The sequence below is a fragment of the Somniosus microcephalus genome, chromosome 4 (assembly GCF_052327205.1).
Source record: "Somniosus microcephalus isolate GS21.2 chromosome 4, FLI_Smic_1.0, whole genome shotgun sequence".
Taxonomy (NCBI): Eukaryota; Metazoa; Chordata; class Chondrichthyes; order Squaliformes; family Somniosidae; genus Somniosus; species Somniosus microcephalus.
In genome coordinates this window covers 209,033,338-209,059,561 of record NC_140990.1, presented here as the reverse complement: position 1 = coordinate 209,059,561, position 26,224 = coordinate 209,033,338, and the positions used below count along the sequence as shown (strand labels likewise).

The following is a 26,224-nucleotide window of genomic DNA, read 5'->3' as shown; positions in this document are numbered from 1 at the left end:
GAACACCTCGAGTCTCTTCGCTGGGAGCAAGCAGAAGCTAAGCGCAAACAGCGGAAGGAGCGCACGTCAACTCAAGCACCCCACCCACCCGCCCCTTCCAACCACCGTCTGCCCCACCTGTGACAGTCTGTAGGTCCTGCATTGGACTAATCAGTCCCCTGAGAACTCATTTTTAATGTGGAAGCAAGTCATCCTCGGTTCCGAGGGACTGCCTAAGAGAGAGAGAGAGAGTGAGAGAGCAATACTGGATGCAGATTACAGGCATCCTGCATTGCTAAGGGTAGCAAGAAGGCTCTTTAAAATTTAACACCCCTGATCCAAGGGTGGAATCTGTCATGGAGCATCCATTTACTTTGTGCCCCATACTGCCGCCCCCCCCCCCTCCCAGCAACCAGTGGGTGGAAAGGCCACCACTGAGGAAAATCTGGGTGCAGCTGTGGGTGTAAGCTAGCTGCACACGATATAAATGTCGAATGTTTTATTAGCAGTCCTCCAAGTTGAAATATACTTTTAAATTTGCAGTGTAAACTTCACCCACTCAGGCATTTTAGCATGTTAATTGTTTAGACGAATGAGTAACTAATAATTGTTTGCAGTGTTGAATAGGCAATGAATTGATTTTATTACATTTGCTGCAGCATATGCTCAGCTCCTCAATAATTAATCAAATGTCTAAAACAACGTGCTTGCCTTTACAATTCAGTGAGTTCACTGGGATCAAGGAGTTTCCAAACATCAAGCACTTTAACACTTGAAGCACCTAGGGATGATTCTGTTTATTCCCCCTTAATTAATGTAAATTAGGGTTTAGTCTTAATATTCCACAGAATTTTTAGTTTAATGTGAATTGGAGTCTTTAATTGCGACAGTGCATTAGGGTGGGAGAATTAAATATTTGTAACTGTACACCAGCAGTGCGCCTCTTATGTATGTTGCCATCTTGTTAATACAAAGGGGCCAAATGTTGACATGTTCTATTCAAAGCCACATATGTAACCTAATAGTAACCGAAAGCTTGCAAATTTTTATTGAAATTAGGTATTTAGTACTGAATCAAGGACAACCTCACTGTACATTGCGCTGTTCAGTAATGATTTGTATTTGCACAGGAGCAGTAACAGTGCAACAATAAATAAAAAATAAGGTATTCATTGACCGCCAGTACAGAATTTAAGCAGATTGGATTCAGCCAGTGAACCATGTGTCTTGCACCTCTGTCTTTGTACACATTTCATCATTGCCACATTACACACGTTTGATGGGTATGGTAGCATAATGGTTATGTTACTAGACTAATAATCCAGAGGCCTGGACTAATGATTCGGAGACATAAGTTCAAATCCCACGGCAGCTGGCGAATTTAAATTCAGTTAATTAAATAAATCTGGAATTAAAAAGCTAGTATCAGTAATGGTGACCATGAAACTACCGAATTGTCGTAAAAACCCATCTGGTTCACTAATGTCCTTTAGGGAAGGAAATCTGCTGTCCTTACCTGGTCTGACCTACATGTGACTCCAGACCCACAGCAATGTGATTGACTCTTAACTGTCCTCTGAAATGGCCTAGTAAGCCACTCAGTTGTACCAAACAGCTGCAAAGAAGTATACGCGGACTGCAGCAGTTCAAGAAGGCGGCTCACCACCACCTTCTCAAAGGCAATTAGGGATGGGCAATAAATGCTGGTCTTGCCAGCGACGCCCACATCCCATGAACGAATAAAAAAAAAAATTGTCCCAGAGAAATGCAGAAAACTACTGACTTGGTGTTTTTCTTCACCTATCCAGGAAAAGGCGACTTGATTGGCTCTGATTTTTTGGCAAAGGACCAGGTGATTAAGACCAATGCCAACGTGAAGGCTCTGACCTACTGTGATCTGCAGTACATTATCCTGAAGGGTCTGCGGGAAGTACTGGAGCTGTATCCGGAATACGCGCAGAAATTCATTGAGGACATTCAACATGACCTGACCTACAACCTGCGTGAAGGGAGTGAAGCTGACGTAAGTTCATGCCTTCAAATTGTCACTGATGAACTACAGAGTGTGTTTCAAAACTATGTCCGTCCACAATTTATAAAATATATTAAATACAAACTCCTGAGCTCCCCCATGGCTTAGTGGGTAAATATAATTTGTGTGGTACACTCACAGTTTGTGCTGAGTTAGTTAATCCCAGCTTAGATAAATTTTGGGGTGATACAATTATCCTCAACACATTTGGGCTAGGGAGAAAGGAAAAAAGAGAGACTTGGACTTAAATAGTACCTTTCACTACCTCAGGACATTCCAAAGTGCTTTTGAAGTGTGGTCACTGCTGAAATGTAGGAAATATTAGGAGGGGAAGACATCAGCCAGATGTAATGGTTTGTCACATGGTTTAGTATGAGCATGCTCAGTTCGCTCTGGCCTAGTAAAACAAGCACATGGACAAGCAACTCATCGTGTCTCGGTCCATCATTTGTTCTACCCACATTTTGGCGATGAGGATAGAATCCCAAAGCCATTTTTAGGGATCATGGAAAGACAGGGTTCAACCTTCGAATGGACAAGTTTAAGGTGAATTTGAGACACCTAAACTGAATTTTTGCGATGTTTTATCGTTAATGCTCATGCAAAATCATCTGTGCTTCGCCTTTGTGTATATGTATACACAGCAACAGCGGCGTTGATTCTCACAGGTACACAGGTAGCGTGCTGAGTCACTGTTCGATGTGATCGGGGCAATCATGGCCGCGCCTACGGGATTCATCGGAAGCCTCGGCATGTATGACCGAGCTCACGAACCATTCAGTTCTTACATTGAGCGGATGGAGATGTTTTTTAGGGCCAGTAACATTATTGAGACCGAAGGTGTATGTGAGAGTATTCAAGCTCAAAATAAAGTAATTAGTGAACGTAAAAAAGCAATTTTTCTAACGGAGATCAGGCCAGATGTCTACGGAACGTTAACAAACCTACTCGCACCAGGGAAAGCGAAGGATGTGTCGTTTGAAGACATTGTCGAGAAACTTGAGGACCGCTTCGACCCAAAGTCGTTAGAAGTAGCAGCAAGCTATAAGTTTGGTACCAGAAACCGAAAACAAAGTGAAACCATCAGTGAGTACATTGTAGCTCTTAAGGACCTGTCTTTGCATTATAACTTTGGCACATTTTTGGATCGTGCGTTGTGAGATAAGTTTGTGTGTGGACTGGTGGTGAGCGCACATAGTCCAAGTTACTGAACACTCCAAACCTAACGTTTGACATAGCATACATAATTGCCCCATCTATCTATGGAGATGGTGTCTAAGAATGCTAGGGAGCTCCATCCAACTCAAGTGACTAGTGCAGCTGAGATCTACAGCCAAAAAGCCACCGCCAAACCTAAAGCTGTGTGACCAAGTCAAAAGCATGTCAGTGAGAACAGTTCAGTGAATTGTTATCGCTGCAATGGAAGTCACTCACCACAGTCCTGCCAATACAGAAATGCGAAGTGTTTTCACTGCCAGAAGCAAGGCCATATTTCAACAGCATGCAGAGCTAGATCTAAAGTAGGAAGTAAGAACCATTCTCGTGGCAATGCAAAGCAGCGACAACAAAAGGGAGGAGTTCACAATATTGAAGTGAACACACCTGATGTTGAAGAACTAGGTATCTACAGTATCTATGCCATTAGCGGCAATGCTAGCAATCGTGAGAAAGACTTCTGTACAAAACTTTTGATCAACAAGCAAAATATTGATGTGTGTATCGACACGGCAGCGGACAGCTCTATCATGAGTAAGGACACATATGAGAGTAAGTTCAATCAAGTACCACTTACAAAGAGTACTGTACAGTTAAAAACCTACTCCGGAGAAATACTAGAGACATGTGGACAAATGGAATGTGCAGTTCAACACAATGGCCAGTCAGTAAAGCTGCCTATTATTGTAGTGAGCTACAACAACAGGCCAACTCTCATCGGCAAAGACTGGTTGAGAAAGTTAAAACTAGACTGGAAAAACATCTTCAGTGTAGATGCTTCAAAGAAGCGACTCGACACAATGCTGAGCAAGTACGAAAGCATGTTCACAGACAGTTATGAGGACATCACAAGGTATGAAGTGCATATCTGCATCAAGTCCAACGTGAAGCCTGTCTACTGTAAGGCAAGGTCGGTCCCCTATGCGTTGAAAAGTCAGGTGGAGGAAGAGCTAGCGAAGCTCAGGGAGAATGGAGTGCTAGTAAAAACTGACAAAAGTGAACAGGCTACCCTGATTGTGGTAGTGTCCAAAGCAGACAAAACTGTACGCTTGTGTGGTGACTACAAAGTTACTATCAACCAAGCATTGACGATGAACAGTACCCATTACCTACATCACAAGATTTGTATGCAGCACTCTCTGGGTCGAAGGTTTTCTCCAAGCTTGACCTGTCGCACGCTTACGCTCAGCTGAATGTTGACAAAGAGAGTCAAGAGTATCTCACCATCAACACTCACAAGGGACTGTACTCATACACCAAGCTGCTGTATGGTGTAAAGTTCTCCCCCAAAACCTTCCAGGCCACGATGGATAAGATTTTGCAAGGAGTTCCAAATTGCTTATGTAATCAAGACAATGTGCTGATCGCAACAAGCAGCAAGGAAGAAAATCTGGAAGTGTTAGATTTAGTGCTTCAAAGGTTGAATTCCCACAATGTCAAATTGAAAAAGAGCCAATGTGCTTTTGTGCAGCCCGAGGTTGTGTACCTTGGTCTGAAAGTTGATGCAAATGGCTTGCAACCAGTGAAGGAAAAGGTTGATGCTGTCATCAATGCTTCAAAGCCACAAAACATGTCTGAGTTAAGACGAGGGTTCATACTAGGGTTGCGAAGGGGTGGAAAGTTTCTGGGAAATTTCCAGAAATTTTCCACAGGAAGTTTAGCTTGGGAATTTTGGCCAAAAAAGCACATGCTAGCATAATGTTTTTTGTATTTCTTTCATTTTTTTTCACAGGTCCTCTCTTAAAATTACTAACAGAGATGGAATCTTAATTATTAAGGAATTTCTTAATCAATATATGTTTATCTTCTTACTTGGCTTGTTTTAATAATTACAAGTTTTGTGTGTGACTGTGAACAAATTTGTGTCCTGATTGGTTGGATGAGTGATTAGCTCCCTCTATTGGTGATGTAGCGCTGTGTGTGCACAGGTCATGCTTCCATCACATGGAGCACCAGGAAAAATTAACTCACCCTGTTGCAATCGTGCTGATCGACCGCAGTTCGACACAGAGATGAATGCCCTTTATTTCTCTGCATAGAACAATGCCACGTTTACCGTCAGATGTGTGAAAGCATTTTACCCCAGGCATTAAAGATGGAAAGACTGTGTACATGTGCAAACACTGTACAAAGCCATATGTAAAGAATGCCACAAAGATGCAGCAGCATTTATCCAAATGTAACAACTTCACTCAAAGCTCACAGCAGTCAGCCCAGAGTTCCTCTGCTTCTATTCAAGAAGATGATGGTTCACATTCAGCATCAGGCTCCCTATCATCAGCAACTCCTGGCCCACTTGGAAGGTTCTTTGATACAATGGATAACCATAGCCAGAAGAATGCAGATGAGTGCCTTGCTCGAGCTGTATATGCGACAGGCTCGCCCCTCATGCTCACAGCCAATGTGTACTGGAAGAGATTTTTCAATGTTATTCGCCCTGCATACTGTCCCCCCACCAGACATGCTTTGTCTACTTATTTGCTGGAGGCTGAATATAACAGAGTCCAAGGAAAGCTCAAAGAAACAATAGAGATGGCAGACTGTGTTGCAGTTATCTCAGATGGGTGGTCAAATGTACGAGGGGAGGGCATCATAAACTACATCGTCTCCACTCCTCTCCCAGTGTTCTTCAAGAGCACAGACACGAAGGACAACAGACACACAGGCACATACATTGCTGATGAACTGAAAGCGGTCATCAATGATCTTGGATCACAAAAGGTCTTTGCAGTAGTTACTGACAATGCTGCAAATATGAGTGTGCAAAAAAACTCAAAATTCCCATAAATTCCCAAAATTCTCAAAAATTCCCACAGAAAGTTTCCTCTTTTAAAAATTCCTGGAATTTTGCAACCCTAGTTCGTACTCCTGATCACTATCCAGTGAACCCTGCTGGAAGTGAACATGTGGATACTGAATGAGGACTGGATCAGATTCAGCAGTGGTGCCCCCTACAGTCAAATTGCCTGCCATGACTCCAGTAAGGCTCACATGTGAATAATACAGTAGTGGCTTACGAAAGGTATGGAGTGGACCTGGTGCCTGTGGAATCACACTCCAATGTGGTCCTATGCTCTGGAACCCCTAACCTAAACCATTTTGCCTCTCCACCTCTCTTTCCACTTCAAAAACCTGGTCAAAACCCATCTCTTTGACCAAGCTTTCAAGCACCCCTGTCTAATCTCTCTTTTCCTAGATCAGCATCCATTTCCTTACACCAGTCTGAGAAGCACCTTGGGCTGGTCCTTTATGTTAAAGGCACCATACAAATTCAAGTGGCTGTTGAGTCAGTGCCTTCAAAAGAGGAGGGAAGAAGGTTGGAGAGATAAAAATTAAAGATAAAAATCATTTAGTGCAGACATCATACAATAGAAAGCATGCAGACCGTAAAATGTGGCTCACCCCATTCATCACTGACAGAGCAGCATAAAATGTATAATGGGTAATATCTTATAATGGTGGTGAAGTGCAAAGAGACCTGGGTGTTCTTGTGCACCAGTCGCTGAAGGTAAGCATGCAGGTGCAGCAGGCGGTTAAGAAGGCAAATGGTATGTTGGCCTTCGTGGCGAGAGGGTTCGAGTACAGGAACAAGGATGTCTTGCTGCAGTTGTACAGGGGCCTTGGTGAGACCGCACCTGGAGTATTGTGTGCAGTTTTGGTCGCCTTACCTGAGGAAGGATGTTCTTGCCATGGAAGGAGTGCAGCGAAGATTCACCAGGCTGACACCTGGGATGGCAGGAATGACGTATGAGGAGAGATTGGGTCGATTGGGCTTATACTCACTGGAGTTTAGAAGATTGAGAGGGGATCTCATCGAAACCTATAAAATTCTGTCAGGCCTGGACAGACTAGAAGCAGGAAGGATGTTTATGATGGCCGGGGAGTCCAGAACCAGGGGTCACACTCTAAGGATAAGGGGTAAGCCATTTAGGAGTGAGATGAGGAGGAATTTCTTCACCCAGAGAGTGGTGAACCTGTGGAATTCTCTGCCACAGAGGGCGGTGGAGGCCAGTTCATTAAATATATTCAAGAAGGAGTTGGATATATTTCTTAAGGCTAAAGGGATCAAGGGATATGGGAGAAGGCAGGGACAGGGTACTGAATTTGGATGATCAGCCATGATCTCATTGAATGGCGGAGCAGGCTCGAGGGGCCGAATGGCCTACTCCTGCTCCTATCTTCTATGTTTCTATATGTGAAGCCAGACAGAACATTTCTGAAGGATTTTCTTGTGCTTGGTCTGGGGGCTGCAGGGGGGATTGAAGTAGACCGGATTTAGAAACATAGAATTGTGCAGTGCTAGGATGTTTACCATTGGGAGTTAAAAGGTATTTCTGCTTCAAATGAGATCTGACAGAGCGTTTCTAATAATAACCAGCACAGCCTAAAATAACAGCAGCTTGTCCTGGAGCTTTGCAAGTCTCTCGGGGACTTCGGCTGTAAAAGCAGAGCTAAAAATAGCAGCATGCACTCTTCCCTTCTCTCTGGTCTCATCAATAATACAGACAGGGCAGGCTTCTCTGCACATGCTGATACAGTTGTTTCACCAGCGTGGAAGGGGGAAAAAATTGATTTGCAGATTCCTGTAATTACCTCCCAGATGATATGTTGCAGCAGAAAAATGAGAGAGAGACGGTTTCAATAATTCAACAAAATCCTTCATTTCTTTCACAAACTGTCTGAGAGTCATGACTGCACATAAATTGAAGACTGCTCGCTCGCACAACAGATCTGTGTGTGAGTTTTTTTTAGATTGCCTCGGGCTACCTCTTCTGAGTTCCAGAAGGGATTGCTATTCTTGCTAAAAATAGCAGTTGGAAGACTGAATGGGTCCAAGATTTGCGAATTATTGAAAGAGAGAGTTAAAAATATATGGCAGGTTGATAATGAGAAGCCTTCATGTATCTCCCTTGTGTTCCTCTCATGGCACAAGATTCACCTCCACCAGAAATTTCTGAAAGAGGGAAAGGATCACATGTGTATCCCCGAAAATATTATGATTGAAAGGTGCCCGTGCTTTTATTTTTGAGGTTAAAAAGTATTGTTGATAACCCCTTGATATGATTGTAATTTTTAATCACACGCAAAGGTTGGCAAACATCACATGTGGGACTGCATTATCGTAGTGTGTCAGCCGTGTCTCAGTTGGTAGCACTCTCACCTTTGAATCAGAAGGTTGTGGGTTCAAGTCCCACTCCAGAGACTTGAGCACATAATCCAGGCTGACACTCCAGTGCAGTGCTGAGGGAGTGCTGCACTGTCAGAGGTGCTGCCTTTCAGATGAGACGTTAAACCGAGGCCCCGTCTGCTCTCTCAGGTGGACGTAAAAGATCCCATGGCACTATTTCAAAGAAGAGCAGGGGAGTTATCCCCAGTGTCCAGGCCAATATTTATCCCTTAATTAACATAACAAAAACAGATTATGTGGTCATTATCACATTGCTGTTTGTGGGAGCTTGCTGTGCGCAAATTGGCTGCCGTGTTTCCTACATTAGAACCGTGACTACACTCCAAAGGGTACTTCATTGGCTGTAAAGCGCTTCGGGACGACCTGAGGTCATGATAGGTGCTATATAAATGCAAGTCGTCCTTTCTTTACACATGCCCCAATAAGCACTGTCAATTTAAACCCAGCTGAAAGGTGCTTTGCTTTTTATTTATATCTTTTGGATGAATTTTTTCTACTCATCAGTGTAAGACGTGTCATTGCTGAGGGAAGGGAACATGCTCTTCCTTTTTAAATCAATGGTATTAGCATCAAATACTCTCAAGTCAGGTGTTGTACAAACCAAATTTGCAATTTATTCTGCTGCAAGAATATGCCTAAACCTCAAGAAGAGCACCCCCTACTGCACTAGTGTAAGTATTTCCAGCCATTTGAGTCAGACAGGTGATTAACTTATGGGCCTAGAAATTTGATCGTGCTGCACCCGTTTTACAGGCATAAAGTGGGCACCTAAGGATCCAATTTGACAGGCAGTGTCCACACCCTCATTCCGCACCGGAGGTGCACTGCTGCCATATTGGATTGGGCTTCTCCATAGGAATCCAGGGCACGCACTGGAAACAATTCAAATGTTCATTCTGATACTTAAATAAGGATCCTACGCTTGTTAGCGGATCCTTTTTTGAAATTGGTCTGCCCCACCGCCTGGCTTGCCATGTGATAAACTCATCCAGAAAATGATAGCGCTAACAGGCAGCAAGGACCCCGCAGGGGTGCTATTTAAAGGGCTAACCCACCACCTACAAAGGGGAGCAGCAAAGAAGACAGGAGCAGCTGGGAGAAGTAGGAGGAGGAGGGCACTGAGCAGGCGGAGGCCATACCCACAGTGGGAGCAATTCTCATACCTCAGCTTCACTGAGGAGCAATTTGAGAGGCGCCTTCGCTTCACAGAGGAGGCTGTCACCAAACTATGTCACCTACTGCAGCCACAGCTGGAGCCTCAAACCAGGGCATGGACAGCACTGGGATCCTTCCAAGCTGCAGCTGGTGACATCAGTGACATCTCCCAGTTTGCTGTGCAGCATTGTATCAGGAAGGTGACCGAGGATCTCTACACCAGGAGGAACACAGGCATCACTTCCCAATGGACACAGCACTGGGATTTGCCCACATTGCAGGCTTCCCCTGGGTGCAAGGTGCCATAAACTGTATGATGTGCCTCAATAAATCCGAGACTCAATGTTAGCGAAACAAAACAAGGCTTTTATTGACTTAGAAGGTAACACACAGAGGAGAATGTATCTTCCATCCAGAGGTCTGCCGTACTGGATGTGCTGCAGGCTGGGCCAGCTTACATAGGAGCCAGGTATGGGCGGAGCCCTACACACAGTACAATACAATGGAAATGAAACTGAAACCAACCACAGTCACAGGCAGAGAAGTACTGATGAGTGATGAATGGAATATTTCATCACATTCACCCCTTCTATAGATTTAGTCTGTTCGGGGGTTTGATAGTCCTCTGCGACCAACGTGGCTGTTGTGGTGCCGCGGGTGTCGGCTGGGTGTCCCCGGTGGCCTCCTGGGTCTCTGCCGGGGGTGCCGCCAGGGTTGTTGAAGGGGTAGTTGGTGGGGGTACCATTGGTCGATGTTCTTCCAGGGGTGATGAAAGAGTAGTGGGTGGGTAAGAGTTGCTGTGGTCGTTGTTGCTGCTGTTGTCGTGGTTGTTGTCGTTACCGGCTGGGGCGACGTCTTTTATGGACATGGTGTCCTCCCTTCCGTCGGCGTGCCGGACATACGCGTATTGGGGGTTGGCGTGGAGTAGGTGCACTGACTCCACGAGAGGGTCCGTCTTGTGGCCCCTCACATGCCTTCGCACGAATACCGGACCTGGGGTGGAGAGCCATGACGGCATGGATACGCCTGAGGTGGATTTCAGGGGAAAGACAAACATTCGCTCGTGAGGCGTGGCATTAGTGGCAGTACACAATAGCAACCGTATCGAATGGAGCACATCTGGGAGGACTTCCTGCCAGCGGGAGATAGGGAGGCCTTTGGTCCTTAGAGCTAGAGCGACTGCTTTCCATACTGTCCCGTTCTCTCGCTCCACTTGACCGTTACCCCGGGGGTTGTAGCTGGTGGTACGGCTCGTGGCGATCCCCCTGGACAGCATGTACTGGCGTAGCTCTTCACTCATGAAGGACGCCCCCCTATCCATATGGATGTAGCTCGGCATACCGAACAGGCAGAACAGGCTGTTGAGGCATTTAATGACCGTGGCGCTGGTCATGTCTGGGCAGGGGAAGGCGAATGGGAAACGAGAGTATTCGTCCACAATGTTCAGGAAGTAAACATTGCGGTCGACGGACGGGAGGGGGCCCTTGAAATCTAAGCTGAGCCGCTCAAAGGGCCGTGTAGCTTTGATTAAGTGGGCTCTATCTGGGCGGTAGAACCGAGGCTTGCACTCAGCGCAAGTGCGACAGTTCCTGGTCAGGGACCGAACTTCCTCAATCGAGTAGGGTAAGTTGTGGGACTTTATGAAGTGGAACAGCCGCGTGACCCCTGGGTGGCAGAGGTCATTGTGGAGGGTCTGTAGCCGATCCCCGGTGGCGCTGGCACACATCCCTCGGGAGAGGGCGTCAGGGGATTCGTTAAGGGCCCCTGGCCGGTAAATGATGTCATAATCGAAGGTGGAGAGCTCGATCCGCCACCTAAGAATCTTATCATTTTTAATCTTCCCCCTCTGTTTATTATTGAACATAAACGCTACCGACCACTGGTCGGTAAGTAGGGTGAAGCATTTGCCGGCTAGGTAGTGGCGCCAGTGGCGCACTGCCTCCACGATGGCTTGGGCCTCCTTTTCTACGGAGGAGTGTCTGATCTCGGGCCCTTGGAGGGTCCTCGAGAAGAAAGCTACGGGCCGCCCCGCCTGGTTGAGGGTGGCCGCCAAGGCAAAGTCAGACGCATCACTTTCCACTTGAAAGGGAGTGTTCTCGTCCACTGCCTGTAGCGTCACCTGCTCAATATCCTGCTTAATGCTTTTGAAGGCGGCATGGGCCTCAGCAGAGAGCGGAAAAGAGGATGCTTTCAAGAGGGGGCGGGCTTTGTCGGAGTAGTTGGGGACCCATTGGGAATAATAAGAAAATAACCCCAGGCACCTTTTCAGGGCTTTGGGAGTGTTGGGCAGGGGCAGCTCCCGTAGGGGGCGCAATCGGTCGGGGTCTGGTTCGATTTCCCCATTCTCCACCATGCTGCCTAGTATGCAGAGGTGCGTGGTGTTGTAAACGCACTTGTCCTCGTTGTAGGTGAGGTTGAGTTTTTGTGCGGTTTTCAGGAACCTCTCGAGGTTCGAGTCATGATCCTGCTGGTTGTGACCGCAGATGGTGACGTTGTCGAGGTAGGGGAAGGTTGCCTGCAAGTGGTGGTCATCGACCATGCGGTCCATCTCCCTCTGGAAGATCGAGACCCCATTCGTCACCCCAAAGGGGACTCTGAGGAATTGGTAGAGGCGTCCGTTCGCCTCGAAGGCGGTGTACGGGCGGTCCTCTGGTCTGATAGGGAGCTGGTGGTACGCTGACTTGAGGTCGATGGTGGAGAACACCCGGTATTGGGCGATTTGGTTCACCATTTCTGATATGCGGGGTAGCGGGTAGGCGTCTAGTTGGGTGTACCTGTTGATCGTTTGGCTATAGTCGATCACCATCCGTTTCTTCTCGCTACCCCTTACCACCACCACTTGGGCGCGCCACGGGCTATTGCTGCGTTCAATAATGCGCTCTTTCAGGAGCCTGTCTACCTCGGTCGTGATAAACCGCCTGTCCTCCCAGCTGTACCTCCTGCTTTTGGTCGCTATTGGCCGGCAGTTAGGGGTAAGGTTCGCGAATAGCGAAGGCTGCTTTACCTTCAGGGTAGCCAGACCGCACACTGTGAGGGGCGGCTGGGACCCACCGTAATTGAGCATGATGCTTTGGTGGTAGCACTGGAAATCCAGGCCCAAGATCACGCTTGCACATAGATTCTTCATGATTAATACTTTAAAATTATCGTATACAGTTCCGTTAACGGACAATTGTACCGTGCAGTAACCCATAATGGTCGATGTCTGGGTTTTATCAGCCATAGAGATGGTACCCCGAGTAGGGACCACCTTTAGGGAGAGTTGTTGTACCAGTTCAGGGTGGATAAAACTCTCCGTGCTTCCACTGTCAATTAAACATTTAACCCTGCACCCGTTTACCTCGATGTCCACCATTGATTTGGATAGCGGGTGGGGCCTGGTCTGGTCCACTGTGACCGATGCCACTGTAGGGCCCTGATCGAGACAAGATGGCGTCCACACTGTCTGCTCACAAGATGGCGGACCCCACGAGGTCGGGCACGATGGCGTCCAAGATGGCCGCTCCCACGGCGCACACGCGGCGGTGGCGGGTTTTCCGGCAGGGTTCCCTCTGCACACCTTCCCGAAGTGCCCCTTCTTACCGCACTTAAAGCAGGTGGTGCCTTTCGCCGGGCACAGGTTTCTGGTGTGCTTCGGCTGCCCGCAGAAGTAGCAGTTGGGTCCCCGACGCGTCGCGGCTGTCGTAGGGCTTCTGGGGGGAGAGCGGGGCCCCGACGGTGTCGGGCTGCCGGGCGGGGAAGATGCCTTCCAAGATGGCGGCGCCCTTGGTGCACACGTGGCGGCGTGGACGGCGCGGGCTGAAGAGTAGGCGTCCGAGTTTCTCTGGGCCACATCCAGGGATCGTGCTGTGTCCGCAGCCTGTTTCAGGTCCAATCCCGTTTTTTCCAGCAGTCTCTGCCGGATGTAAGTGGAGCTGAGGCCTGTGATAAAGGCATCGCGAACAAGCTCGTCAGTGTACACTGCGGCTTTTACATCTTGGCACTTGCAGTCTTTGCCAAGCGTTTTCAGGGTGCCTAGGAACTCCTCCATCGATTCCCCAGGTCGCTGTGCGCGAGTAGCGAGCAGATGCCTAGCATACACCTCATTCGTAGGCTGCTGGTAATGCGCCTTTAAGATGTCGCAGGCGGCCGGGTACGTGTCGGCGTCTTGGATGAGGGGGTAAACCCGGTGGCTTACCCAATTCCGCAGAATTCCGAGTTTCATACTCGCAGCGTCCGTAGCGTCTTTGACGGCTGCGGAATTGTCCAGGAAGAATTCCATACACATAAACCAGTGTCCGAAGCGTGCCGATGCGTCCGAAGCATGCTGGTCCAAATCCAAACGTTCGGGTTTCAAGAGTTGATCTATTGTGTTGAAAATTAAGTCAATAAAATTGATGTGCCTCAATAAATCCGAGACTCAATGTTAGCGAAACAAAACAAGGCTTTTATTGACTTAGAAGGTAACACACAGAGGAGAATGTATCTTCCATCCAGAGGTCTGCCGTACTGGATGTGCTGCAGGCTGGGCCAGCTTACATAGGAGCCAGGTATGGGCGGAGCCCTACACACAGTACAATACAATGGAAATGAAACTGAAACCAACCACAGTCACAGGCAGAGAAATACTGATGAGTGATGAATGGAATATTTCATCACACTGTACCCACATTGCCTTGTATGCTCCTCGTCTTCATCCTGGCATCTTTCTCAATGGAAAGGGATTCCACTCCCTGAAAGTCCAGCTTCACAGACAGCGGATCATGCTGGTCTGTGCCCAGTTTCCTGGCAGCATTAATAATTCATTTATCCTGCGCCAGTCCTCTGTGTCACCTTTATTCCAACCTGGTCGTCAAGTTACAGTCTGGCTACTTGGCGACAAGGGCTATCCCCTCCCGACATGGCTCATGACTCCCGTCAGAAACCCAGGCACAGCCGCAGAGCTGGCCTACAATGAGAGCCCAGCCACCACCAGAAATATCATTGAGCAGACAGTCGGCATGCTCAAGCAACGCTGCCACTGCCTGGATCGTTTGGTCAGAGCTTTGCAGTACACACCCTGACTGTGTTGCCAGATTTGTGGTCATGTGCTGCATGCTGCAGAACTTTGCTTTACTGAGGTAACAAGGTTTACCACCACCTGGGCAGCAATAAGTGGAGGAGGAGGAAGAGCAGGAGCAGCATTGATCACCAATGCTCCCTAGCTGCCAGAGCTCTTAGAGAACAACTCATCTAAGAGCGCATCACGTGAACCATCCCCCCCAACTCCAATACACCAACCACTATCCTTACTACCACCATCTGATTGCCTTCCTTCAGTCCAACCATATGTGTCTTGCTTCACGAGAAATAATAGCATCAATACCAAATGCAGAAAACATTGCTCCAACAATTCTATTCCATATGCGTATAATAGTTAACAAGAATAATTAAGAATCACCCCAATATAACCCCTTAGTTGCCTGCCTTGTGTGCTCATTTACCTATCCTAGAGCTCCTACAAGGTGTATCTCCAGAATGATCTCCATGCTCAGCTCGAAGCCCCGACACAAGTTAGAGCTGGACTTCTCCATGCTCTGAGCCATTGCACGCAAGCTCACTGACGGGCATACAGGAACTGCAAGTTGCACTGGGCAGCCTATCAGCCTTCTTCAGTAGACTGGACACTCGAAGTCAGCATCGGAGTCCTCTTCAACAGAGCTAGTGTGTGATCTCACCTTCCAGGGAGCTGGCACCTGTGGCATCCTATCCCCCTGCCCCAGCTCCTGCACACTTGTGGCCAGTGATTCACCACATGAAGATCCTTCCTCTAGCTTATCCTCTAAATTACATGGTAATGACCTCACCAGAGTTGGAAAGGTAAGAATCTTACCATGTACAAGACTGTGCAGCGCCCGTTTTCAGCCCATTCAAATTTCTAGGCCATGTTTTGTACTGTGGATCCACGCCCACTGGGCTTTATGTTCAGACTGCCCAAGCTCATTTCACATTGCCTTTACAGCTGGAGGAAAAAGGAAACCTTTGCCCCTCAGTGAATTCAGGCACAGATCACAGTGGTGAAGGGATAGTGTCCTAATCCACTGCACAGTTTCCATTGACCCATGCTACAAAATTATAGAAAGGCAGAAATTCCTTTGAGCTAATTGTAGTGAATAGGTTGATGTATTTGGGCGGAATTTCACTTTTCACTGTTTTAACTTCATTATTAACCCATCTGTGGAACAGAAAGGGAAAAGTGTCACCTTGATGCAGTTGGGGTTGCTCAGAGGCTAAGAATGAGCCACATTGTTGGGACACGGTACAGGGCGCTCTACTTTGCATCTAGCCGTGCTATGCCTGACCTGAGAGTGCTTGATGTTGACACTGGATGCTCAAAATGGAAAGTATTTCACGAACATCTCTCACTTTGATGTACAGAAAAAAAATCAATTCAAACAGATACTGGCTGCATCGTGAGTAGGGCTTTGACAAGAAGCTCACCTAAACTACCTTTGCTTCTCTAAAACTGTTCCTTAAACTTCAACCTAAAGCAACAAATTGGAAATATGAATAGGGCCTTTCATGCAGGATGATGGGGTGTTTGGTGGGATGGGTGAGAGGGAGGCTCTAGAGCAGACCACAGCAGATCATCAGAAGCAATAAGAAGAGCGAAGTAGTGGAGATGGTGAGGGCGTGAAATGAAACACTGCTGTTCTTTTCAAGCTGCCGCGTTACTTTGCATTTCAGAGCTTCAAAGCTGGAAAGCGCCCCATCCTTGCTGTGTTAGTGAGTGGGATTAATCAGCCATGGGCACCCTGTGTCTACAAAAATATCCCATTTAGAATCATAGGGAAAATTTGTTATGTTCTAAAACCTTTTTCTTCCAGTCAGTATTGGGGCAGGCTTTCTACTTGTCGCCTGGGCCTAAGACTTGCGTTGTGCATCGGCCGACCATTATAGCAAGCAGCAGATTAGTTTCTATTGATTTCAGGGATGTTGCTATAACGATTGGCCGATCTGCAATGCCCATGTAGCAAGTTGAAAATCTACCCTTGGTCTTAAATAGGCAGGGATATCTGATGTCCCAATTAATTAGCTACGTTTTAACATAATATTGTACCAAATATTAAATTAGAATGTCTTGCCTTGCCGTATTCAGAGCACTGGATTATTCCATGCAATCAACCAAGAGATTTCCCCCTGATGGTCAAATTTGAAATTCTTTCTGTCGTAATTCCAGGAAGCGCTGAGAAATCCGTGTTTTTTAAAATACCAGTTTACTTCTATACTTACACTGCAGCAAACAAGTGTATAACGTTTTACACAAAAAGGCTCTCGTGTCTAATGTCAGTCTGTAGTGAAGGGGATTCACTGCAGTTATGTTGATGTCAGAAAGGCTTCTTTGTTGAGCCTGCTGAGCTGCTGAACCTGTGAATTAGGAAAAGAATATTAAACTCCAGCTTGTAGAGTTGGAATTAGAGTTTTGGTACCGTAGTCAGAAATCTAACATTCAGCGTGCATGCTTAGTCACATTTGGACACTAAATGATAGGGATAACTTGGTGAACAGGGATCAGCCGTCTCTCAGTGGGTAGCACTCTCTAGGTGGGAGGGGTTAAGCGTGAACCAGGTGTTACTGGTTGCCTGATTGCAACAGGGAGTTGGAGTGAGTTTGTAAAAAGTTGGTGGTGGGTTTTGGGTTTTTGTTTTCAGGTTTTAGGGTCTTTTTGGCCCACAAAAACAGCCAGATGGCTGCTGAGGGGTCCGGAACGCCGGGCCCCTCAGAGGACAGTGTTCTCAAGGGGAATTTAATTAGGGAAGAAACTGTGGTTGGAAGGGAAAGAAAAAGGCCCAAAGATTTGTGCCGGGACCCCAGGAGGTTTGGAAAAGAAAACACAGTGGTGGTTCAGTGTGAGGATAAGGAGATACGAGCTTGGGATATTATCCAAGCGGTACATGAGGACTGTGGCGAGGGAAGCTGCTTTGCCTGCCGACCAAAGCCGAATGTTGGGTTCGAGGTGACGGTCAGTGGCCGAGAGGAGGTGGAAAGACTTTTACTCAGTCTGAAAGTTGGTGATAAGTTCTTGGAGGTATCTCTGCTATATTCAGAAGAGGTGGTGGTCTCATTCTTAAACTTGCCGGTTTATACTGAGGATGAAGTGCTAATCAAAAAGTTGGAGTCGTGGGACATTAAAATTTGCTCAGCAATAAAGAGGAGGTACTATCCAGGAACGCGGGTAGCAGATGGAGCCTGTTACATAAAGGTGCGGTTCCCAGAGGGGGTGAGGTCATTACCGTACAGCAGGAAGTTCGAGACACTGGAAGGAGTGCAGTACTTTTGTGTGCTGCATGATAACCAAGTGAAGGTTTGCTACTATTGTCTTGGACATGACCATCTTGTAAGAAACTGTCCAGACTTGTACTGTTATAATTGCGGCGAGTGTGGACACATCGCTCGGAGCTGCAAGGCGGCGAGCTGTGGGGTGTGTCACAAAGACCCCACCCGCTGTGAGTGTGAGGCAGAAGGAAGCTCGATGAGGAGATGGGAGAAGGAGCAGGAGATGTGAGTGGAACAGCCGGAGGAGCGGAGCAGTCGGAGGACACAGCTGGTAAATTGAAGGAGAAAAGAGCAGAGGAAGAGGCAGAAAATTGCGGAGCAGAGAACAGGATGGAGATGGTGGAAAACACACCAAGTACAGTGGAAAAGAACAAAGACAGCAGCGGGCAGCAAGGGTCGAGTGCAGACTCGAGCCTTAATACGGTTCAGCTCTCCCTAAAGAATCTGGTGTCCGCGGGGGAAGAGGAGGCGGGAGCGGGGTGCGTGGTAAATGTAAGTACTCCAAAGAAAGACGGGGAGTCAGACATCTCGGTGAGCAGGAGGGGGCAAGACAAGGAGAGGGTGCAAGAGGCAGGAGCCTTAAAGGGGCAGCAGGACGGGATCAGCGAGACAAAGACGCCAGAAGGGAACAATATAGGTGCGCCATTGTCCCAGAGAGAGAAGGATCAGGGAGCAAGGGTCAGAGGTGGAGATCAGGTTGAAGGGAGCGGCACTGTTGGAGAAACCGCGATAGCAGGAAGACTCTCTATGGGAGATGATGTATCTGACGGGAAGCAGGCACAGAGTGTTGCAGAAGAGCTTGAGAGTGAGGAATTAGAGGGGGACAGAGACATGGAAGTGAAGGGTGGGGTGGCATCATGTGGAAAGGGAAAGGTAAGTGAGGGGCAGAAGGAGGGAGAAAGGGCAGTGTAACATTTGCATATTGAATTATCATTGGCCCGCAGGCATCTGTAAGGAATACCTATTATATTCACGTGATCACATGCTGAGTTGTCATTGACCTGCATGCATCTGTAAGGACTACTATTGCTTTGAAGACCCAGGCTGGGGGTCCTAATGCCAGGCTTCCCCCACGGGTGCTGTATGAGTAAGATCACAGACCTAATGCTTAATAAAAGAATTAAACTGTGATACTCCGTTGTCCTGCAAGTTATTATTTTTGTACAAAGTGTGCAAAACAAGACATGGTGTCAGAACAGGGCTTGCAAATGGACATCGTTGGAGCTCCCTTGCCTCGAATCGATTGGGGATCTTTGAACTTACCTGTAGAATGGCGCAAGTTCAAGCAACACGTGGAGTTGATGTTCTCGGGTCCGTTGAAAAGCAAAGCGGAGGAAGAAAGATGCAGCTACCTACTCCTGTGGATCGGAGAAAAAGGGAGAGACATTTTTAAAACATGGTCTCTCACCGCGGATGAAGCAAAGGTACTGAAAAGTTATTTTGACCGTTTTGAATCATATGTGATGCCCAAGACAAATACGATATTCGCTAGGTACAAGTTTCAGGAGAAAGTACAAGGAGCTAGTGAGTCGTTTCAACAGTTCGTGACTGAGTTAAAACTGCTGGTAAAAGACTGTGAATATGCAGATAAAGATGAGATGGTCAGAGACCGCATCGTGTTTGGAATACATTCAGCTAAAGTGAGAGAGAAACTTTTGAATGTTGGGTCCGGGCTAACGCTGGACAAAGTTATGGACATAGCTAGATCGCACGAGATAGCCCAAGCACTGTTGAAAACCATAACCGGAGCCACAAGCAGTTCGCGTGAACAGACAGTGCACGCAGTTAATAGACACACACCAAAGAACACTGCCCAGAGAGCGTGTTTCAGAACAGAAAGAACAGAGAGAGTTCTAAAAATGAGCGACACAGACATAAAACGCTTCAAAAACTGTGGATATTGTGGAAACAAGGTGCATGGGCAAAAGGAGTACTGCCCTGCCAAAGGGAGGCAATGTGCTAAATGTGGTAAATGGGACCACTTTGCTAAAGTTTGCAGGACTGTTTTTGGATGAGCAGTACACACAGTGAGTGACAGCCAAATGCCAGATAGAGAGCCAAATGCAGAGGAACTGTTTATTGATTCTGTGTCACAGAAAAAACAGATTTCAGAGACTGAGCAAGCCTTTGCAGATATTGAGATAGGAAAACAGGGCACAGAGCTTAAGTTTAAACTAGACACTGGAGCTCAGGTTAATGTAATTCCTCTGAGTGAGTATCACAGCTTGAAGGATGAGTGTGAGCTACAGCCCACCTCACGTAGACTGACCAGCTATGGGGGTGAGCAGCTCATTGTAAAAGGCACATGCGTGATGAAATGCAAGTACAAAGAAAGCGAAATGATGTTGGACTTTTACATTGTTGACACTCGAGCATCTCCAGTGCTAGGTCTAAAGGCATGTTTAGACATGGACCTCGTCAAGCTAGTGCTATCATTGACAGCACCAGTTGAGAAGCAGACAGTCATGGAGGAGTTTGCTGACGTTTTCAAAGGAATCGGACTATTCCCAGGTGAATGCACTATTCACCTTTACCCAGCAGCAACCCCTGTGGTTTGCCCACCGAGAAGGATACCCCTTGCTCTACGTAGTCACCTGAAGGAGGAGCTGCAGAGCATGGAGAATACAGAAATCATCGTCCGGGAAACAGAACCGACAGAGTGGGCCAACGTGTTAGTACTGGTTGAGAAACCACGTACAGGCAAGCTCAGAGTCTGCCTCGACCCCAGAGATTTGAACAAGGCTATCAAACGCCCTCACTACCCTCTACCAACGTTAGATGACATCACACCCAAGCTAGTGGGAGCACATTACTTCAGTGTAATGGTCGCACAATCAGGATACTGGACTATCAAGCTCACGGAAGAGTCATCTAAGCTAACAACGTTCAACACACCATTTGGACGCTACCGATTTCTGCGTTTACCATTTGGTCTTATCTCAGCTCAGGATGAATTCCAGCGGAAGACTGACGAAACCTATGAAGGCCTCGTTGGAGTAGTCGCAGTCATAGACGACATCCACATCTATGACAGGAATAGAGAGGAACATGACAGGAACCTCCGTGCGATGCTACAAAGATCACAGGAGAAAGGTATCCGGCTCAACCCCGAGAAAAGCATAATCGGATCCACCGAGATCAGTTATTTCGGGCATCACCTCTCAACTGATGGCATTAAGCCGGATCCAGAGAAAATCTCCACCATCAAGAAGATGGAGCCGCCGAAGAACCGCGCAGAGCTGGAGACAGTACTAGGCATGGTTAACTACTTAGCCAAGTTTGCCCCGAGCCTCTCCGAAATCAATGCACCCATGCGTCAGTTGCTCAAACAATCCAATGAGTTCCTGTGGGACAAACAACATGACGCAGCATTTCCAAAAATAAAAGACCTAATCACCAGAGAACCAGGACCAGTTCTTGCCTACTTCGACCCCAACAAAGAGCTCAGACTACAAGTGGACACGTCAAAGTGCGGACTAGCTGCAGTATTACTGCAAGAAGGAAAGCCCATCGGCTACGCTTCCAGATCTCTCACAGACAGTGAAATCAACTATGCTCAAATCGAGAAAGAGCTATATGCAATTCTGTTTGGACGTAAGCGTTTCCACCAGTACATCTATGGCCGACAAGGCATTGTGGAATCCGACCACAAGCCCCTCGAGTCAATCATGAGGAAACCACTAGCCGCAGCCCCACCAAGGCTACAGAGAATGATCCTTCAGCTACACAAGTACGACTTCACAATCATTCACCGTCCAGGCAAAGACATTCCTGTCACAGACACGCTCTCCAGAAAGTCTCTTAGCTACCAGGACAGCAGCCTTAGTGAAGGCATGGATGTGCAGGTGCACATGGTGTACAACAGCTTACCTGTGAGTGACTCAAAACTGAAGGAGATCCGAGCAGGAACAGAGAAAGATGCACAACTCACACTGCTGAGCAAAGTCATACATGAAGGATGGCCTGAGGAAAGGAGGAAATGCCCTCAGAGCATATCTGAATTCTGGAACCACAGAGATGAACTGTCACAAATCAACAGAATCATCTTCAAAGGGGAGAAAATCATCATTCCTACCAGTCTCAGAGAAGAGATGTTGACAAAAATTCATGCTGGACATATGGGCATGGAAAAATGCAAACAAAGAGCACGTGACATTGTGTTTTGGCCCGGAATGTGCAAACACATGGAGGACATTGCCGGAAAATGTTCCATTTGTCTAGAACGCCACCCATCAAATGTCAAAGAGCCCATGATACCTCACCGTATCCCAGACAGGCCCTGGCAGGTCGCGGCAACGGATCTGTTCACATGGAACAACGAGGACTACATAGTGACTGTTGATTACTACAGCAGATTTTTTGAACTGGACAAGCCTCACAGCACCACATCTACAGCTGTGATCCACAAGCTAAAGGGAGCCTTTGCCAGGCATGGCATGGTAGAGACTTTAGTCTCAGACAATGGCCCCCAATACAAATCAAAGGAGTTCGAGTCGTTTGCCAAGGCATGGGATTTCACACATGTCACATCAAGCCCACATTACCCTCAAAGTAATGGCCTTGCTGAAAAAACTGTCCAGATTGCAAAAACACTCATGGACAAAGCCAAAGCGGTCAAAAGAGACCCCTACATCAGTCTCCTTGAGTACCGCAACACTCCGGTTGGCAACTTCAAGTCACCAGCACAGCTGTTGATGAGCCGCAGACTTTGCTCAATCCTTCCAAGCACCAACCAGCAGCTGCAGCCAGAGGTCATCAGCTGCAAGCAAGTGCATGCAAAATGTGTACAGAGACAGCAACACCAAAAGAGATACTATGACAAGTCAGCTAGACTACTGCCGCCGCTGCACAATGGAGAATCTGTCAGAATCCAGGAGCATGACTACTGGAAGCCAGCAGTCATCATCCAGCCAGCTGACACTGAGCGATCGTATCATGTCCGCACCCCAGAAGGACAGGTGTACCACCGCAATCGCAGGCACCTCCTGAACACCAAGGAACAACACCGTCATTCGACGAGAGGATCAGTTCAACAGAGTGTGATGAACAGAGCAATACACAAAACACATCATACTTACCTGAACCTAAACCTGAACCTGAATTGTTGACCGATTCAGGAGCATGCTCAGTTCCATACCACACAAGGTCGGGATGAGAGGTCAAGCCTAGAGTTATCCTTGACTTGTAAACTGTCAAAGGGTGTAGGCGGATCGCTGCCCCAAAAAAAACCTGTATATTGTTATTGAAACGTTGAGATGTTTTCAGTGCTAGTTAAATGCTGAGTTTACTTGTATGTTTATGCTACCGAGAACATTAGGTAGAAGAAAGGTTTAAAAGTAATGCATAACATTTTTCTTTTAAAAGAAAGAGGATCTAACATTTGCATATTGAATTATCATTGGCCCGCAGGCATCTGTAAGGAATACCTATTATATTCACGTGATCACATGCTGAGTTGTCATTGCCCTGCAGGCATCTGGAAGGACTACTATTGTTTTGAAGACCCAGGCTAGGGGTCCTAATGCTAGGCTTCCCTCACGGGTGCTGTATGAGTAAGATCACAGACCTAATCTATCTACCTATCTATCTATCTATATCTATATATATAAAAGAGCTCTTCTGTCTGTCTGTCCCGATGTCTGTCTGTCTGTCCGTCCGTTCTCTATACGTTTGAAAGTTACAGAGCGTACCGACGCGCGCCTCGCCTCAAAAGAAAGCTTGCGATTCCGGACCGGTCATAGGCATATTTACGTTTCGGCCGGACAAAAATCCCGCCCACGGTATCCCAAAAACGTTCAGCGTTCCGCTCATTAGCATCTCATTAGCGACCGTGTGACGTCGAGGTCCACCAATCGGACGGCGGGTTCCTTCCTACAGTTGAGTGTCGAGTGACTCGACGATTGACCAATCCTACGCTTCGGTGACCTGACCGGTCAACCAATCGGTGCGTGTGTGGGCGGGCCTTATCCTTCTGAACCGAGGTGAGTGGCCGCCATCTTGATTTTTCACAATTTTTTCCCCCACACTTTCTGTGTGTTAGGGAACTAAGGTAAATATTTTAATGATGTGTTAGGGAATTAAATAACAATTTAATAGGGGGGGGGAGAGCCTCGGGAAATCGCGGGGGGGAGAGCCTCGGGAAATCGCGGGGGGGGTAGAGCCTCGGGAAATCGCGGGGGGGGGAGTGCCTCGGGAAATCGCGGGGGGGGGAGAGCCTCGGGAAATCGCGGGGGGGGGAGAGCCTCGGGAAATCGCGGGGCGCTCGCGCCGCCCGCACTGACCGCGCATGCGCCGCCCGCACTGACCATGCGCCGCCCGCACTGACCGCGCATGCGCCGCCCGCCCGCCCGCCCACCAGCCGCGCGATACGCGGGGGACCTCAGCTCCGGACCTCAGGCGCTAGGCAGGGGGAGGGGCCGGAGAGAGGGACAGAGGGGAGTGGGGGAGCGGGGGAGGCGAGGGGAGGGGAGGGAGAGGAGGGGAGGGGAGGGAGGGGAGGGGAGGGAGGGAGGGGAGGGGAGGGGGGGAGGGAGGGATAGGAGAGGGAGAGGACATGACAGGGAGAGGGGGACACACAGAGGCAGGGAGACCAAGCGCCCCAAAATTGCCCACTGACCACGCATGCGCCGCCCGCCCGCCCACAGCGGCCATCCATCAGCCGCGTCATACGCGGGGGACCTCAGCTCCGGACCTCAGGCGCTAGGCAGGGGGAGGGGCCGGAGAGAGGGACAGAGGGGAGTGGGGGAGCGGGGGTGGGGGTGGGCGAGGGGAGGGAGGGAGACAGGGGAGGGGAGGGAGAGGAGGGGAGGGGAGGGAGGGATAGGACAGGGAGAGGACATGACAGGGAGAGGGGGGACACACAGGGGCAGGGAGACCAAGCACCCCAAAATTGCCCTCGTGCCCCAAAATTGCCCTCGCAACGCGGGACTCCCCAGCTAGTATCTATATATATAAAGCGGCTCTTCTGTCTGTCTGTCTGTCTGTCTGTCCGCCTGGTCTCTATACGTTTGGAAGTTACAGAGCGTACCGAAGCGCGCGTCGCCTCAAAAGAAAGCTTGCGATTCCGGACTGGTCATAGGCGTATTTACGTTTCGGCCGGACAAAAATCCCGCCCGCAGTATCCCAAAAACGTTCAGCGTTCCACTCATTAGCATCTCATTAGCGACCGTGTGACGTCGAGGTCTTCCTATAGTTGAGTGTCGAGTGACTCGACGATTGACCAATCCTACGCTTCGGTGACCTGACCGGTCGACCAATCGGTGCGTGTGTGGGCGGGCCTTATCCTTCTGAACCGAGGTGAGTGGCCGCCATCTTGATTTTCCACAATTTTTTCCCCCACACTTTCTGTGTGTTAGGGAACTAAGGTAAATATTTCAATTATGTGTTAGGCAATTAATTAACAATTTATTTGAGTTTTATATTGTGTTCAGCAACCCCCCCCCTCCTCCTCCTCCTCACCCTCGCACAGGGGGGACTCGGGGCCTGAAGCTGAAAAAATTTCTCTCTCTCTCTCTCTCTTTCTTCCCTCTCTCTCTCTCCTTCTCCTCTTCCCTCTCTCTCCTTCTCCTCTTCCCTCTCTCCTCTTCCCTCTCTCTCCTTCTCCTCTTCCCTCTCTGTCTCTCTCTACTTCCCCCTCTCAGGTGTCGCGGACGGAGCGCGGGCGCGCCGCCCGAAGTTTCCCGCTCGCTAACGGCCTTGCCGGATCCCGCGGGCCGCTCGCACTCACCGCGCATGCGCCGCCCGCACTCACCGCGCATGCGCCGCCCGCACTCACCGCGCCTGCGCTGCCCGCCCGCCCGCAGCGGCCGTCCATCAGCCACGCGATACGCGGGGGACCTCAGCAACGGCACCGGACCTCAGGCGCTAGGCAGGGGGAGGGGCCGGAGAGAGGGACGTGGGGGCGTGGGGGGGGGAGAAGGAGACGGGAGGGGAGGGGGAGAGGGAGACAGGGGAGGGGAGGGAGAGAGGGGAGGGAGGGAGAGAGGGGAGGGGAGGGAAGGGAGAGAGGGGAGGGAGAGAGGGGAGGGAGGAGAGGGAGGGAGAGGGAGGGATAGGACAGGGAGAGGACATGACAGGGAGAGGGGGGACACACAGGGGCAGGGAGACCAAACGCCCTAAAATTGCCCTCGCGCCCCAAACTTGCCCTCGCAACGCGGGGCTCCCCAGCTAGTATCTATATAAAGCGGTTCTTCTGTCAGTCATTCCGTCTGTCTGTCTGTCTGTCCGGCTACACACACTCAAGTTATAGAGCATACCTACACGTGTGTTACATCAAAAGAAAGCTTACGATTCCAGAACGGTCGTAAGGGTATTTACGTTTCGGTGAGACAAAAATTGTGCCCGCGGTATCCAAAAAACTT

The 26,224-nt window shown here is 48.6% G+C and overlaps 1 protein-coding gene across 1 annotated transcript in view; it reads left to right on the top strand.

Annotated features, from left to right (window-relative positions):
• The window catches only part of LOC147120192 (voltage-gated delayed rectifier potassium channel KCNH8-like), a 398,312-nt gene that overhangs the window by 274,265 nt on the left and 97,823 nt on the right, over positions 1 to 26,224 (top strand). Inside the window, exon 5 of the mRNA XM_085984213.1 lies at positions 1,788 to 2,002. Within this exon, the coding sequence (XP_085840339.1) occupies positions 1,788 to 2,002 (215 nt within the window). The remainder of the gene's footprint in view (positions 1 to 1,787; positions 2,003 to 26,224) is intronic.